General features: G+C 40.3%; 1 protein-coding gene across 2 annotated transcripts in view; it reads right to left on the bottom strand.

The window, feature by feature from the left end:
* Positions 1-1,173: 1,173 nt before the first annotated feature.
* The window catches only part of KCNMB2 (potassium calcium-activated channel subfamily M regulatory beta subunit 2), a 35,346-nt gene continuing 19,413 nt past the window's right edge, over positions 1,174-17,106 (bottom strand). For both annotated transcript variants that reach the window (XM_015813927.2, XM_029283730.1), the window contains 2 exons: positions 10,337-10,532; positions 1,174-1,458 (listed from right to left, as the gene is read on the bottom strand). In XM_015813927.2, coding sequence (XP_015669413.2) covers positions 1,174-1,458; positions 10,337-10,532 — 481 coding nt within the window. The remainder of the gene's footprint in view (positions 1,459-10,336; positions 10,533-17,106) is intronic.

Raw genomic sequence — 17,106 nt, 5'->3', positions numbered from 1 at the left:
CATACTACAATACACTGCTAGATAGAATATATTTTTATCTTGTTGTCTAGTATTTTTTTGAAATGTCCCATTAAAAAAAAAATCTAAAACAGTTGGAAGTAAAAAAATGAAAAAAATGGTGTGATTTTCTTTCTTTTAAATTTTTCTTTACAGTGATATGGTAATAAATGCAAAAAATATGCATAATAAACTTGAACGCAAGAGGTTTTCTGGTCCCATCTCTGCCAACAGGGCTCAGGCTGGAATAGAAAATGAAAAAAGTTGACAAATTTTACACATCTTGGATTCCCCCCCCCTCCTTTTGGCGATAGCTTTGGTAGATAATGATCCATGAGTAAAAGTTACTGCAAATTAATAAACCTTTCAGTAGATATGTAAAATGCTGGAAAGGAAAGCTTAACCCTGAGTATGAAATCAACATAAATGCTATTGCCTTAATCCAAAATGTTGAATCCTTCCACAGTTAAGTTGTGCTCATGTCCTAATAAAATAATTCATTACAAAAATGTCTTATCGATTTCAGTGGAATTTAAATGAGACTATTTATGCTCCACTAGATTTGGACCTGGGTGTTCAGCAATGTGTGTCTTTGGATTTCCCCTGTATTTGTAAGACTCTATACCTGCAAAAGACTTCTGGGTCAAATCATCTATCTTAGTTTCAGTTCTCGTAAACACATTGAGTTCTTACCTTTCACCATCCCCCCCCCACTCCAATCTTTTCCTCCCCTTCCCAATGCCTAAGTGGAACTTAAATGGTCCACATGAAGACATGTGACCAGGCAGGAGAACCTTTCAAAACAGATCTGTGCTGAGATGATGATTCATTCATTAACAAGGCTTGGCAAAGGATCACACTGAGCCCTGTTTTGGCTGTAGAAAAAAAAGGGGAAAGAGGAAGAGGAAGAAGAGAAGAAGAAAAATAACCAAGTTGCAGCATAAATCAAGATTATATAGATGGCCAACGCAAACCATAATACCCTCTCTCATTGTCTGCATAAGAGTATCATCACAGTTGCATATAGAACAGCCTTTTTCGTTATTGCTCTACGTCATAAAAATATAAGGAACTTAGAACAGAAACATTACAAACTTAAGGTTCTTTGGTGAAGAATGGAAAAAACAACAACAGTATTTCAGCGGTAAGTCAAGTCCTAGAAGCGAGTGGTTGCTCCTATCTGTTGATCCGTTGGATCCTTTCACAAAGAAGAGACAGGTATTGGGTCAACTTGACCATGGCAACAATGACAAGTCCACCTATCATCATACATGTTGGCCAAAAGAGTGAGTGGAACAGCACATTGGAACTGTAAAGTTTGGTTAGCAACACATTCTTTTGAATGCCTTCTGGGTCACAGAAACAGGTAAAGTGCTGATACTTCTTGAAGTTTTCCATGACGACATTGACAAGGGACAAAGACTCTTCAAAGTTCTTCCCACATTTGGGTATATAAGAACACTGTAGGGATGGAAAAAGACAAATGAACAAAGGGAAGGATAGTGCATTCTGAGATGAACAAAAGCGTTGAACATTTCATTTCAAGCATGATGTTAACTGACATCTATCATTTTAACTCCCTTTTTACGACCCTGTAATACCTTAATTTGGGGTAGATTTGTGGCGACTGGGTGGAGTTGAGCATTTACTGACCCGATGCCCTTCCTGAACAGCACGTGGAGTTCACAGCACATATTTTTTCTTTACACACTGAGAGAGAAATATCTGCCGCTACTTAGGATTGAACCCTCAACCTTCTAAATGGGAGCTGAGCGTCTTCACCATTAGGCCACCATGCCACTCACATCTATCATTTTAACTATAGTTAAAACTATATATAGTTTTTTTAAATATGTTTCTGAGAATGATACTGTTATGAAGAATTTCTAATAAATCCTTCCCTAACAATTATCCTCACAATGTGTTGGACTATACCAGGGTAGGCAACCTCGGCTCTTTTATGACTCATGGACTTCAACTCCCAGAATTCCTGAGTCAGCTATGCTGACTCAGGAATTCTGGGAGTTGAAGTCCATGAGTCATAAAAGAGCCGAAGTTGCCTACCCCTGGACTATACCTTCTATAGTCATTAGACATCATGACTACCCAATGTGGGAACCACACATACAACATGTTACATGGAACATATACACATTTCATTTCAGGGAGTGATTTTGGTGGTAGACATACTGTACCTTTTATCTGTGCTTTTGAAGTCATCAAGGCAATAGTGCAAAAGGTTGGCAGTTCTAATGATACATTATACATAGAAACTGAAAGCACATTACTTACGTAACACAATTCTTAATTTACTAAAATTGACCAAAAAGGGTACTAAGAGTTTTGCTGCTCATACATCTTCTTTCTCCAAAGTACCACTGTAAATATAGTATGTTCTTAAATGGAGTTTTGCTATCTTTTCTCATCAACAGAGGAATATCATCAAAATCATGAGAATACTGGTTTATAACACACTAATGAGGCCACACTTGGAATACTATGCACAGTTCTGGTCATTACAACACAAAAAAGATGTGGAGACTCTAGAAAATTGCAGAGAAGAGCAAACAAAGATGATGAAGAGTCTGGAGGTTAAAGTGTGTGATAAAAGATTGAGGGAGCTAGGTATGTCTAGTCTATCAAAGAGAAGGATTAGGGATGGAGGGACATGATGACTGTCTTTCAGTACTTGAGGTACAGCCACAGAGAAGAGGGGATTGAGTTATTTTCCAAAGCATCAGAGGACAGGCCAAGGAGTTATAGCTAGAACATTGGTAAAGAGAGATCCAACCTAGAAGTAAGGATAAATTTTCTGATAGTGAGAACAATTTATCAGTGGAATAGCTTGCCTACTGGGGTTGTGAGTGCTCCATCACTGGAGGTTTTTAAGAATAGACTGGACAACCATTTGACTGGCATGATGTAAGCTCACCTGCCTTGAGCAGGGGGGTTAGACTGGAAGACCTCATATACCTTTCTGCCTTATGATTCTATTTTCTATGTTCTAAAAATAATCCCCTGTGCAAATCAGATGAGGCAAGAATCACGATAATACAAGGGATATGTCTGAGGGACAGACACATCCTACCCCAGTCTTGAGAGTTCACTAGATTAATGCTTTTTCAGAGTTACAGAAAGCATATGAAAACAGGAAGTGTTATTAATTCATATTCATTCTCATACTTCCTGTTTCAGGAAGTAACTGGATTTAGAGACTGTAAGTAAACCAAATGCAATTTTGTCTCCTCGAATCTTAATCAATCAGGAGCAGTCTCCAGCTAATGAGACACTTAGGACAGTTAAGCAAAAAATACGAATTCAGAGAATAATCTGGAGAAGGATATAAAACAACGGAAGAACCAGTCATAATAGTCTTCTTTCCAAAAGCAATAGCAAAGCAGAGATTTATTCCTCTCTGATGTCAAGCATAAACCAACAGAAGTCTGTAAGGGAAACATTTAGGTATGAATGAATGATTTTCTTGCAAAAACTGACACTGCGGCCAAAGGAAGAAGAGTCCCAATAGATTAGCAGGTCTTAAAGCTCACTGCTTCATTAATGAAGGTCAAAATGCATTTTCCTTCAAGTGTGACTGCAAGAGGCAAAAATCAGCCGTTGTGTTCAGCATCTAGGCGCCTGAAGATGGTGTGATCAATGAGCAGAAAACATGTTGACTTTTGTGGATTGCCGGTACTAATATTTCGGGATGTATCACTATTTTTCCAACTATGACAATGACATCACTGGCTCTGAGACGGCTTCTTTAAAACTGGGAATAAAGCAACAATCGGGGCATATGAGTGTCTTTTTTCCTTGCTTGAATGTGGAAAGGAGAGCATTTGGTTTAATGGAATAGATGTTCCTTCTAGCTACTCTTACATTTACCAAGAGAGCCTCATGATAGCAATGTTCCAATATCTCAGGGGCTGCCACAAAGAAGAGGGAGTGAAGCTATTCTCCAAAGCACCTGAAGGCAGGACAAGAAGCAATGGATGGAAACTGATCAAGGAGAGAAGCAACCTAGAACTAAGGAGAAACTTCCTGACAGTTAGAACAATTAACCAATGGAACAACCTGCCTCCAGAAGCGGTGAATGCTCCAAACACTGGAAGTTTTTAAGAAGAGACTGGACAGCCATTTGTCCGAAATGGTGTAGAGTTTCCTGCCTGAGCAGGAGGTTGGACTAGATGACCTCCAAGGTCCCTTCCAACTTTATTATTATTATTATTATTATTATTATTATTATTATTATTATTATTATTATTATTATTATTATTATTATTATTATTATTATTATTATTATAAAACCTCTGAGTTTAGAGGTTTTGTGTGCATTTGTGTTTTAAAAGTCACATTAATTCCCATTTTTTTTCAATTTCGGTAAACGTATCAGACCCATCCCATGGTCTGGAGAAATTTTCTGGTATTAGGAGAACCAGAGATCTTTGATATTTGCTAACAGCACAGGAAAGAGCAGTAGGCCCACTCCATAACAGAGCAGTACAAACAAAAGTATTTGGGGAAAGGGCCCAATTTCGTTTCACTTTTGAACATATTTGGAGATCTGTACATAGTTTTGCTTTCTTTACGATGGCCCTCTGCCAGTTTGGTCTAGGGGTTAAGGCAGCAGGCTAGAAACCAGGAGACTGTGAACAGGAATTAACACACTGGTCCTTGCACCTTAGGCACAGTACATTAACTATAGGAGCAATACAGATTCTGGTGCTCAGCAGTGTTGCAGGAACATGTAGGAGATGACTAGGCTGAGCCCAAGAGAAAGGTCAAACACACCATCAGTCACGAGTCCCTTCCCACCCACAGGAACTTTAAGTCCCACCCACCTTGAATTCCATTGATGCTGATCTACTGCCAATTTGCTTTGACTGTTAGTAATTCAGATTCTTGTAGAGTGTTAGCATGCAACTACCTTGACTCCCGAGTTCCTGAACTTGACAGAACAGAATCTATCTTAATGATATACAGTACATAGTCCACCTTCCCTTAAGCTCTCAGAGAGAGAGAGAGAGAGAGAGAGAGAGAGAGAGAGAGAGAGAGAGAGAGAACAGGGAGGCATGACATAATATAACATCTGTACCCTACTTTGTAAGGGAAGGTAGAATGTGTATTAGACCCTAGCTAATAGAGAACCAGTCCATGCATCTTTCAACTCTGAAAATTGGTTAGCAGCATCTGAAGGACTTTAACCTAGGAACATCATTAGTCCACCAGATTGCTGCTAACTATTTCCTCCTCCTCCTCCTCCTCCTCCTCCTCCTCCTCCTCCTCCTCCTCCTGGGGTTGTCTCCTGCTGTATAGAGCAATTCCATCTTGGAGCTGATTTGTGTCAGTAATCTGAAAGTAACGAATATTTTAATTCCATTCCAAGACTGAAAGGCAAGTATTACCATCAAGGGACACTGCATTAGTAACACCGATTTGCAATTCGGTTTGTACAACAATATATCAAAGAAAGAAAGGAAAAAAGGAAGAAAGGAAATCTTAGCAAGGCAAGCATAATCTGTAAAACCTCCTTATGGAGAAGGCAAATTAACTGTGCCTACGCTTGATTCAAAGGAAGTGACTACTAGGAGGATTAAATTGTAAATACAAATAGCCAAAACTGATTTGAGATTTGCACAGCTAATGTAACTGAATAGCTAAGGGCCTGGTGAGATAGTATGGGCAACCAGGTGTAGTTTTTCTCTTAAATAGCCCTGATTAGGAAGCTGTCTATAAAACTGGCAGTATGATGGAGTTTTCCAGCTAACAGGTTTTTTTTTCAGTTGAAATTGCTAACACAGTAAATAGTTTTCCACTTATGACTGACCATGATATAGATATGTTTAGAAAAAACATCTGGAAGCCATACATTTTCTTCCTTTGGATCAGACCATTCATCCAGCAATAACATTTGCTTTTCTTGAACCAGAATGTTCACGCTTGTCCATAACAAAGAAATGATGCTTCTCAACAGTGGCCAACAAGTTGCCCATAACCTACCCTCTTCCGGCTATGCCTTCCTGGCACGTTATATGTTTAGCAAGAGGCTGTCACCCACTGTGCTACTAAAGGTCAGTCTAGCTTTCTCCACACTATCTGCCATTTCTAGAATTAACCTCATTCTTTCTTTTAGTTCTCATGGAGAATTTGGATCTGTCTTACAACTAGACAGGGGTATTGGGCTGGGTGGAGGGTCAGCAGCAGAAGCTGGGGGCCATGGAGAGGACAGCAGAAATCTTCCCAAATTCTCTTAGTGCCTCCTAAGTGTGCTGGACCAGCATGCTGGCTAGGGGAATTCTGGGACTTGAAGTCCTCATATCTTAAAGTTGCTGAGGTTGAGAACTATCATGCTAGGCTATAACCTCTGTGATTCACCAGTCTAGGCTGGTCAAGAATGGTAGAGGCTGTAACACAACTCATCTGAAGAGCACAATGCGGAGAAGACAACCATGACCACATGGCTGGAGGCACTGAGAATATAGCATCAGCCAGATGACTCTGGTGTGCTTGGACTGTAAGCCCATTACATACAAAAGCCGTCAGCATTTCCCAGCTCACAGAGTGATTGCTGAAATAGAACCGGTCTCTTTTTGTGTATGCCAAAACAATGTTTCACAAAGAAACAAGACAGCATCAGACCGATGCACAAATCTGTTATGCTTGGCAGCAGCAATTATACATCTGCTGACAATCACAGGGACTGGGCTTCTGATTTTGCCCTATCTCAGGCAATTAACTGTCTATGTAGCAAGGACTTTTGTATTATTGTGTGACTGAAAGCAGATAATGAACAGATAGTTTGCCTGAATGCCATCCATGCAAAATCAAAGGACCTCCGGTGCCCCTTTACTCACACACAAAAAGACAAACAGCCATCTGGAGGAAAAATTGCAAATAACAGACTGGAAGTGTGACGTGCGGAATAATATTACATAGCTATCCACGCAGTCCATAGAAAGTGTGAATTCCTGTATTTATAACTTCCATTATATTTTCAGCATAAAAGGAAGTGGGGCTGTAGCTCATGTTTTCCAGACTACATTTTGAGTAAAAACATCTTTAAATGGACATCAGCCCTGCTTGATTTGACTTTGTGTAAAGCACTTACCGAATTTATTTGAGTCAACTTAGCCTCCCTTTCATGCATCACACTAATGGTTTGCTTAATCATGCTTTGTAGAATAAACCACAGTGGCTCTGCCCATACATCAATCTAGGCTACTTATGGTTTATAAACTATAATGACTTGCGTCACAAAATACATGAAGCTGAAATCTAACGAAGTATTTATAATTTAGGGTGATGCATGAGCCCCATCTGGGTTAGCAAAGGGGGACTTTGCTGCAAGTTTAGATAATTGATGATAGAAGACAGTTTTTAATTTTTTGGATTTTTTAAAAATGGATAAGCCTATGTTATTAGGATATGTTATATTAGGGCTGGCGTGTGATCTGGGTTTAAAGAGGAAAAGATGCATTCTCTGAATACTTCATTGAATCAAAAGTTATGAGCCCAGAATAAGATGGGTTAAGGAGTTCACATGTGGAATATATGCATCCATGCTCTCTGTGGAACACCTTTTCCTATTTTTTTCTTGTATATTGCTGGAAGATGTAGATATAGATATAGATAGATAGCACTTAAACTTATGTACTGCTTCATAGTGCTTTACAGCCATCTCTAAGCGGTTTACAGAGTCAGCATATTTGCCCCCAACAATCTCATTTTACCGACCTCGGAAGGATGAAAGGCTGAGTCAACCTTGAGCTGCTCAGAATCAAACTCCTGGAGTGAGCAGTGAGTTAGCCTGCAGTACTGCATTCTAATCCACTGTGCCACCACGGCTCTTGGACATCTCTCTATATATGTTTTATATGTATATACTGTCTATTTTTTGTAGGGCTGCTACAAAGAGGGGGTCAACCTATTCTCCAAAGTACCTGAAGGCAGGACAAGAAGCAATGGATGGAAACTAATCAAGGAGAGAAGCAACCTAGAACTAAGGAGAAACTTCCTGACAGTTAGAACAATTAATCAGTGGAACCATCTGCCTCCAGAAGTTGTGAATGCTCCAACACTGGATGTTTTTAGGAAGAGATTGGACAGCCATTTGTCCGAAATGGTATAGGGCAGGGGTAGGCAACCTTGGCTCTTTTATGACTCGTGGACTTCAACTCCCAGAATTCCTGAGCCAGCCATGGACTAGAAGATCTCCAAGCTTCCTTCCAACTCATTCTGTTATCCAGAACGTGTGTTTCTCAATCATGGCAAATTTAAGCTGTAAAGACTTCAACCGCCAGAATTCCCCAGCCAGCATGCTGGCTAGGGAATTGTGAGAGCTGAAGTCCACAAAATGTAAAATTGGTAAAGTTGAGAAACATTGCAATAGTTGACTTATAGAGTTGGATTGGGGGACTAAGGAGATCTGGGCCAAGTTTTCCTTTAGCCACAACGCTAACCTACCTCACAGGCTTGTTCTTAGGGTGAAGGAAGGGGTATCCCAATGTGCACTGTATGAAATATTAAAAACTGGCCCTTTGTTTTTCCCAAGTCCCTCTCCTTTGCCAAGATCACATGCTTTTTTTGTAGCCAAGGAGGAAAGGGCACAGGGAAAAGGGACACAGGTACAACTTTTCCTAGACTGACTTTGAATTTGGAAGCTTAAAAAAAAAGTGGGGGAGTCAGAATTTTGGAATTGTGCAAGTTCACAGTTGTTCTGCTTATTCAAAGACTCTTTCTAGTGCAGTCTATTTATATAATTTTAAAGAAAGCGAAATTGCAAAAACACCAACTTCCAGCATTCAGTTAGCACAAGGAAGCCCTTCCTAAAAAAGTAGCCTCACTTCAGCTTTTCATCATCTAGATCAGGGGTGTCAAACTCAATTTCATTGAGGGCCGCATCAGCATTGCGGTTGCCCTCAAGGGGCCGGGTGGGTGTGGCCAGGGTGGGTGTAGCCTACTGGGTGGGCATGGATGGAGTGGGTGTGGCCTACTGGGTGGGTGTGGCAAGCTCTATATCATTTGCGTCAAGGGTGCCTATGGGGGCCTGGGCAGGAGTGGGACAGATCTGAGGGTCTCTGGCAGAAGGGGATGGGACCAGGGCAAGTGCCAAGGCATGGTCCACTGGAGGAGCCTCAGTGTTCCTCTCAGGCCATGTGGAGGGGGGGGCATATGGAGCTAAGACTGAATGCGTTTCAGCATAGAGGGCCACCACAAAATTGTACATTTGCTCCCGGCCGGCCTGGGCCAAGGCAGAAGGGGCCGTTCCCTCACTGTTTCCAGGATGGCTTCGCGGGCCACATGAAACCACTTCGCGGGCCGCATCTGGCCCCCGGGCCTTGTGTTTGACATGTCTGATATAGATTATTCTTAGATTTGGGAAGACTAAAGGAGTGAAAAGCAATATATGGATTGTGCTCAGAGAAAACTCATCGAGCTATGAAAAAGCTTCATATAGCAAAGGGAAAAAGGCTTACTTTATACTCAACCTGATACATTCAGTCTGTTAGGACTCTCAGGAGGACAAATGTTATAGCAGAGAGAGTAATTGGCTGAATACACAGTGTATGTGTAATTAATTGCTGAACTAATCTATTTTTTAGATTCACATAGTAAAGTAAACCATCATCTGACTTAATGAGGTTCACACAACACACTAAGACACCATCCTCCCAAACGAACCAAGTTGAAAACTAATCAAGCGTAGTGTGCTGGGCAAATACAGTCGCTCATTCCCTAATGGGCCTAGTCAAACATATATGAACCTAACCAGTCCCAACAATTAAATAAATGCAGAATATAGATGTACCAATAGAAGAAAATTTTTGTAGCTCAGGGTTGAATTGTACAGTCCTTGGTGCTCTCTGAGCTTGGTTATTTTCTTGTGGACATTTCATTACCTGATTAGGTAACATCATGATGAAATGTCCGCAAGAAAACAACCAAGCTCAGAGAGCACCAAGGACTCCACAAATATAGATATTTAATGCTACCCTTTGGGGAACCACCAAATCACAGCAAAGAAATATGGAAAGCTCTAACTCTGATGCCATTCAGTGGTTGGTTGGATTTTTCCGGTCCAGATATTGTATGCCTATGTACTCAAGGCCACTATAGACCTCTTTCAGATGTTTTGTCTATCTTTCATGCTGTATACAGCCATGAGGACTAGAAACTTCAATTGGAAATTAAAAAAACACAGCTAGGGATTAAATTTCATATAGGACAATCTGATTCCATGTATCTGGACAGCAATGACTCAAAAAGTGGAGCACCCCAAATCTCATCCCTCCCGTCCCCGAAACAGTGCATTTCTTTTGACAAATGATGATGTTCTTACCTCAGAATTAATCTTGATGGTCTCTTCTGTGTGGTAAAGTAAGTACTTTTGCCCTGAAGAGGAAACATTGACATAGACCTGTAAGCAGGGGTACTGAGAGTTTTTCGAGCACTCCGGACCACAGCTGAATGAGCAGTTAAAGGTTTCCGTGATGGAGATATTGAGGAGTGTGCACTGGGTCTCTTCTGTCCAAACACTGGCAAAGAAAGAGGGATGAGCAACAGTGATACAGCTGGGTCATTTTTGACCCTGGATGCACAGTGATAGTTTGAAAGCCTTGCGTTTTTTAGATGTCCAGGCATATTCCTTGGACCTCAAAATGTTCTTCTGCAATCATTTTAGGTGTCACAAATATGGAAACTTGACAAGTTACAGGGAGAAAACAAATGGTTGGCCAGATCAGATAAAAGGACACATATGCCCAGAGGGTGCAGTTTTCAACTGTGAAGACATCTGAATTTTATCACCAACACCACGACAAGAATAGCATGGAATTTTCTGCAGCTGACCTGATGCGAAGCACATTTAATTGGGAATAAACTTTATTTGCTCATTGGAAAACAGAACAGGCCTCGAAAATAATAAGTTACCAAGCCTTTAATAAGGTGAGAAAAACTACACATATCTTGACTTGGCTATACTTTGACTAGAAAAAATAGAGTTTGTTTTAACAGTAAAACAGAATGTTTGTAGTGGCAACAAGCATAAAACTAGGTATGGGCATTGTAATATTTATGACAAGAGCCAGGTACTAGGTCAAATGTTTCCCACATGGAGTATTCAGACATGATCTCCCAGTGATGGAATAATCCTAAAGTTCAGCTAAAAACATTAAAATTGATAAAATGGCAATTTCATGAGAGGCTACCTCTTCAGAATGGCCTGTTCTCAGCAAGAAGCCCACCTGATAAATTTATGGCAAATTGGACCACCCCAAACAATGTCATTTATCACAGCCTTTGAACACCCTGCACAAAAATGACTGCTAAATACAATGATATTTGTATTAACTATAAATACCACTGTATCTAGCATTACTTTTGTGTGTGAATGTGGAAAAGAACCACCCGTCTCCTATATGGTACGGTGCATACAACGTCCTTCAACATGTATGAAGACCACATGTTGGTGAGAGACAATGATGTTGACGTGGCCCGATACTGGGCGAAACGTCATTTAGTTTTAATCCTACTTATTTTGTATACTTTTAAACATGCTATGCTTTTATGACCTATTTTATACCTATTTTACTTCCTCAGTGTTGACTGTTATGTGTCTAGAGTTTGTGATGCTTCTGACATGAATAAAAAAAAGATTTGTATTAAGATCTGTATATTTGTATTACACATTCTGGTGAGAGAGAAGTTCCCTGAGGATGGGATCCATTATGAGTCCGAAAGCTCGGAAGACAAAACTTCTGTTCCTGGAGACCGATCCAGATTGGATCCTGCAATGTTATCCTGGGACATGTATATTTACCTTCATTCGATTTGCATTAACTTGGACATTACTTCTCGGTCCTTCATTATTAATAGAATGAGATAACTTCCAGCATTTTATCACAGTGGAGTATTGCCTAGTGTAATATTAGGTTATTACAGTGTTTTGATGCAGAGCATAGAATGTAGACTATTACTGTATTTGGTTGCAACATGAGTGGAGACTCAGGAAGAGTCAACTGATCATAACTTTAATTGGCAGGGATGAATAATTAAAGATGCCTGAGAATAGGGTGATTTTGAAATGTAAATGCAGGGGGTTAAATGGCTTTTGAATTGGATTTTATCTGCAAATGATGAGCAATATGAGGTAAAGGCTCACAGTGATCACTGCAGAGGTTATTGAGGATGTGTTATTGAGGATGTGTTTCTCAAATCAGGGGGCAGGAGGGTGAAGGATAGAAGCTCATGCCTGCATTTTTAGATGTGGAATGGTGAATTGCAACACAGGGCTGTTATTCCCTGTGTTTCCAGCTAATATGTTCTCTCAGGATTTTGTCTGGGTATTGTGGGTGTTTAAAAATCAGAGCAGGTCACCAAATGATGCCGAGGGGACTGTGACTCTGGCAGAAGAAATAGTCAAATCATGGAAGGGAAGCTGCAGCCCACACTCATGTAATGAAGCTATAATGAAGCTTGTTTGTATGAGCAGGCCTCCAACCTGGTCAGGAAAAAGTAACAGTTATTAAACATTTCTGGAGATTCTCAGTCATACAAGTCATGGTTGTCCCAAAAGTGCTTTTTCAAAAGGCAACTGGACTGGATGTGAAGCAAAATGTCCTCAAGGAAAAACAAAATCCAGTTGCCTTTTTGAAAAACACTTTTGGGGTGACAATTATTAACAGAATAACAGAATTGGAAGGTTTTCTAGTCCAACCCCCTGCCCAAGTAGAAGATCATATATCAGTCTGAACAAATTGCTGTCCAATCTCTCCAGTGATGGAGCACCCACAACTTCTGAAGGTAAGGCTGACTAATTGTTCTCACTGTCAGGAAATTTCTCCTTGGTTCTAGGTTGCTTCTGTCTTTGATAAGTTTCCATCTGCTGCTTCTTGTCTTGCCTTCTGGTGCTTTGGAGAATAAGTCGACCCCCTCTTCTTTGGAAGATGTTATCATGTAACCCCTATCTTTCTCTTTGTTAGACTAGACATATCCAGTACTGTATCCATTCCGCATAGCCTCCAGCTACCTAATCATCTTTATTTCTTTTCTCTGCACCCTTTCTAAAATCTCAACATCTTTTTGTATTATGGTGATCAGAACTGTATGCAATATTCTAAATGTGGTTTCACCAGTGCAGTATATACTGTAGAGGTACTAATACTTCATGTGATCTTGGTACTATTTCTCTCTTAATGCAGCCTAGATCTGCACTGGCTTTTTTTTGGCAGCAGCAGCACATTGATTGCTCATATTAAAGAAGTTGTTCTCTAGGATGCCTCCATCCCTCTCACAGTTACTCATGTTGAGCCAGTATTTTATGCCTGTGTGTTTGGTATTTCTTGCTTAAGTGTAAAATCTCACTTAATGGATGCGGTTCCATTGAGGACTACACGTTGAGTACAATTGGTCAGCCAGTTATGAATCCATCTGGTGGTGATGCTATCTATCCCACATTTTTCTATCTTACCAAGAAGTAGGTTGTGGTTTACTTTGTCAATTGGCTCACCAAAGTCCAAATATGTCTACAGCATTTCACTGGTCCGCTAATTTAGTTACTTTGTCAAAGAATGCAATAAAATTTGTTTGGCATGATCTGTTTTTGACTAACCTATGTTTGCTTCTACTAATAGCTTTGCTTGCTTCTAGGTATTCATAGACCCATTGCTTGATTATATTTTCCCAGGTATTCATATCAACCTGACTGGTCTGTAGTTTCTTGGATCATTTCCCTCCCTTTTTGTTGTTTTCCAGTCCTCTGGTAGTTCCCTGATGCTCCAGGATCTTTGAAAGATATGGTTCAGTGATTCCAAGATCACATCTGTCAGCTCCTTCAGAACTCTGGGAGGTAAGTGGGATGTAGTGGGATATGAATATTATATATCTGGTGTAGGAGAAGGACAGGCAAAGTCCTGGGATGGACTCAAGAAAATAATCAGCCTGGAGCTGTTACGTTCCCACAAGTGGCCTAAGTCAAAATCCTCTTGAATTCCATTGACTCTTATCCAGCTCCAACTTAGTGCTGACCATTAATTAGCTAGATTCTTGTATATAGGAATGAACTGAATCAGCTTAACTGAAATTTAACGTGTGGTCCTAATTCTTCACACATAACGTTAGGTGACTCAATAAATGTCAAATGTAGCTTTACTCCTCAAGCTTAGATGGATTGGATTTATCTATCATGCCAGATTTGTTTGAAATGAGGTAGGCTATTTTATACTACAATGTATTATTGAGACATAAATCTCACTCCTTTTAATAGGACCTTTTCCCAGATAATAAGAGCATAGACAACTTATCAGGAATCAAAGCCTTTGAACTGAATGGGATTTACAGTACATCTGAGTTACATTGCTTAGAATTCATTAACTATAGAGAGTTGGACCATAAAGAAGGCTGAGCACCAACGAATTGATGCTTTCAAACTATGATGTTGGACAAGACTGTTAAGAGTCTCTTGGCAATCAAATCAGTCAATCCTAAAGGAAATCAACCCTGGCTGTTCTTTGGAAGGACAGATACTGAAGCTCAAATACTTTGGCCACCAAATGAGAAGAAATGACTCATTGGAAAAGACTCTGATGTTGGGACAGATGGAAGGAAAAAGGAGAAGGGGACAGCAGAGGATGAGATGGTTAGATAATATCATAGATACAATGAACATGAATTTGGGCAAACTCTGGGAGACGGTGGAGGACATGGGGGCCTGGCATGCTGTATTCCCGGGATTGCAGAGAATTGAACATGACTTAGTGACTGAACAACAACAACAATAATACAAGACTTTTGGGGAGCATCTTCCCGGTCCCCATATTGTGATCCCCTCCCATTCAAAGTATGATGCAGTATTTGAAATGACAAGATTAATTCTGTTTATTCATGGTAGCGAAGTTATCCAGTTAAAACCATAGGACCAAGGATCCCATGATTACCTAACTGACTTTGCCAGAAGAAGATCACTAGAAAATCCCAGGGCTGTGGAGCAGAGTGAGAAGTTAGAGAAACACCTTGGAAAAAGGCGATGCAAATCTACTTTTATATTCTTGCCACCAAAGCTATATGGATGTCTCTGTGCCATAACCAGCATTCAAACTCAATGGGCAGAAACTTTACTATGGGTTTTCCTATGCACTTCATTTACTGAGCCATTAGTCCTGTTGTTTGATTTGCAAATGTAATCAACACATGGCCCATTAAGTCACTGCCTTGTTTCAGTTTGCCTAGTTGGAGAATGTGACAGTTGAATCAATGTTCCTTCTCTTTCCCAAGAATGTTTTCATACTGACTCAGCTAAAGCTCTGGATAGGCAGAGTGAACTACTTCTCTCCTCTCCAAATAACACGAATGTACAATTTGAAAACCACTGGCCAAAGGGGAATCCCCTTTGCCCCTTGCTGTAGAGTTCAGGTAGTCCTCGACTTATCACCATTCGTTCAGTGACCATTTGAAGTTACAACGGAAAAAAGTGACTTATGACTAGTTCTTGCAGCATCCCCATGGCCACATGATCAAAGTTCGTATGCTTGGCAACTAGTTCATATTTATGACGGTTGTAGTGTCCCGGGATCACGCGATCCCCTTTTGCGACCTTCTGGCAAGCAAAGCCAGTGAGAAAGCCAGATTCATTTAACAACCATGTTACTAACTTAACAATTGCAGTGATTCATTGAACAACTGTGGCAAGACAAATCATAAGATGGGGCAAAACTCATTTAACAATTGTCTTGCTTCGCAACAGAAATTTTTGGCTCAATTGTGCTCGTAAGGTGAGGACAACTGTAGACCTTCCATTAAGGACACCACAGAAACACAATTTGTGGATCCTGGCAGGACCACTTTGGGTAGACATTGCACTTTGGAAGGGATATAGATTACTCCCACAGCTGGTAATTTTTTTCTCCATGTCAAACTAAATGAAATTAATTATTCCAGTAATTTAGCAACAAAAATAATAACTGGTTGTTTCATCTCACACCATGTCACACATTTGTTGTCATCCGTATAATAACTAGGCTACGGAATCGGAGTGATGACAACTCTGTAATTATCTCTGTTTCCAATTTCTTCTGACATGCTCACTTTGAGATGAAATGACTCTTAGTTCAGGAAAGCTCTTGCTGGAGCAAATATTTTTATTTTTAAGGTGCCCAAAATTTTCTACTGTTTTTCTTGCTCTTTGGAAGACCATATTTGGCATCTGATTGGTCAACACACTCCACTTTTGTTGAATTGGGCAATAAGAGAACAGCAACCAAGCTTTTCAAGAAGAACAAATATTAATACTGGTTCCAGTTAGTCTTTTTGGACTTCGTAGCTCTACTACTTGTCTTGCAGTTGTAGCCGATGAATTGAGTTTTATTTTTAAAAAGTCTTATGCTGTAGTAAACTTTATCATCAGCCACTATAATAAGACAATTAAAAACCTTCAGGTTTTCAGATTGAGCTTGACTCCTGATCTTATAAGGATACATCCATGCAATTTTCTTGAAAGTGATATTCATTCATTCATTCATTCATTCATTCATTCATTCATTCATTCGGTATGTCTAGTTTAACGAAGAGAAGGACGAGGGGGGACATGATAGCAGTGATCCAATATCTCAGGGGCTGCCACAAAGAAGAGGGAATCAAGCTATTTTCCAAGGCGCCTGAAGGCAGGACAAGAAGCAACGGGTGGAAACTAAGCAAGGAGAGAAGCAACCTAGAACTAAGGAGAAACTTCCTGACAGTTAGAACAATTAACCAGTGGAACAACCTGCCTCCAGAAGCGGTGAATGCTCCAACACTGGAAGTTTTAAAGAAGAGACTGGACAGCCATTTGTCTGAAATGGTATAGGGCAGTGGTGGCGAACCTATGGCACGGGTGCCAGAGGCGGCACTCAGAGCCCTCTCAGTGGGCACGCGTGCCGTTGCCCCAGTCCTAGGCCTTCAGCTGGGTTTTATAAAACTTTTTTGCTTTAGGCCTCTGCCGCCGTGTACAAAAAAAAAAAGGTTCAATCAATCAGTCAATTTCAACTTCTCACAGGAAAAAAAAATCTTGCAAAGTTGGAATTGATTGATTGAACTTTTTAGTCCCACCCAGTCTGCCGTTACCACCGCATCCATGCC

The sequence above is a fragment of the Protobothrops mucrosquamatus genome, unplaced genomic scaffold (genome assembly GCF_001527695.2).
Source record: "Protobothrops mucrosquamatus isolate PMUCROS unplaced genomic scaffold, P.Mucros_1.0 scaffold203, whole genome shotgun sequence".
NCBI lineage: Eukaryota > Metazoa > Chordata > Lepidosauria > Squamata > Viperidae > Protobothrops > Protobothrops mucrosquamatus.
Note: the sequence above shows the minus strand (reverse complement) of the source record. Positions and strands in the feature narration are given on the sequence as shown.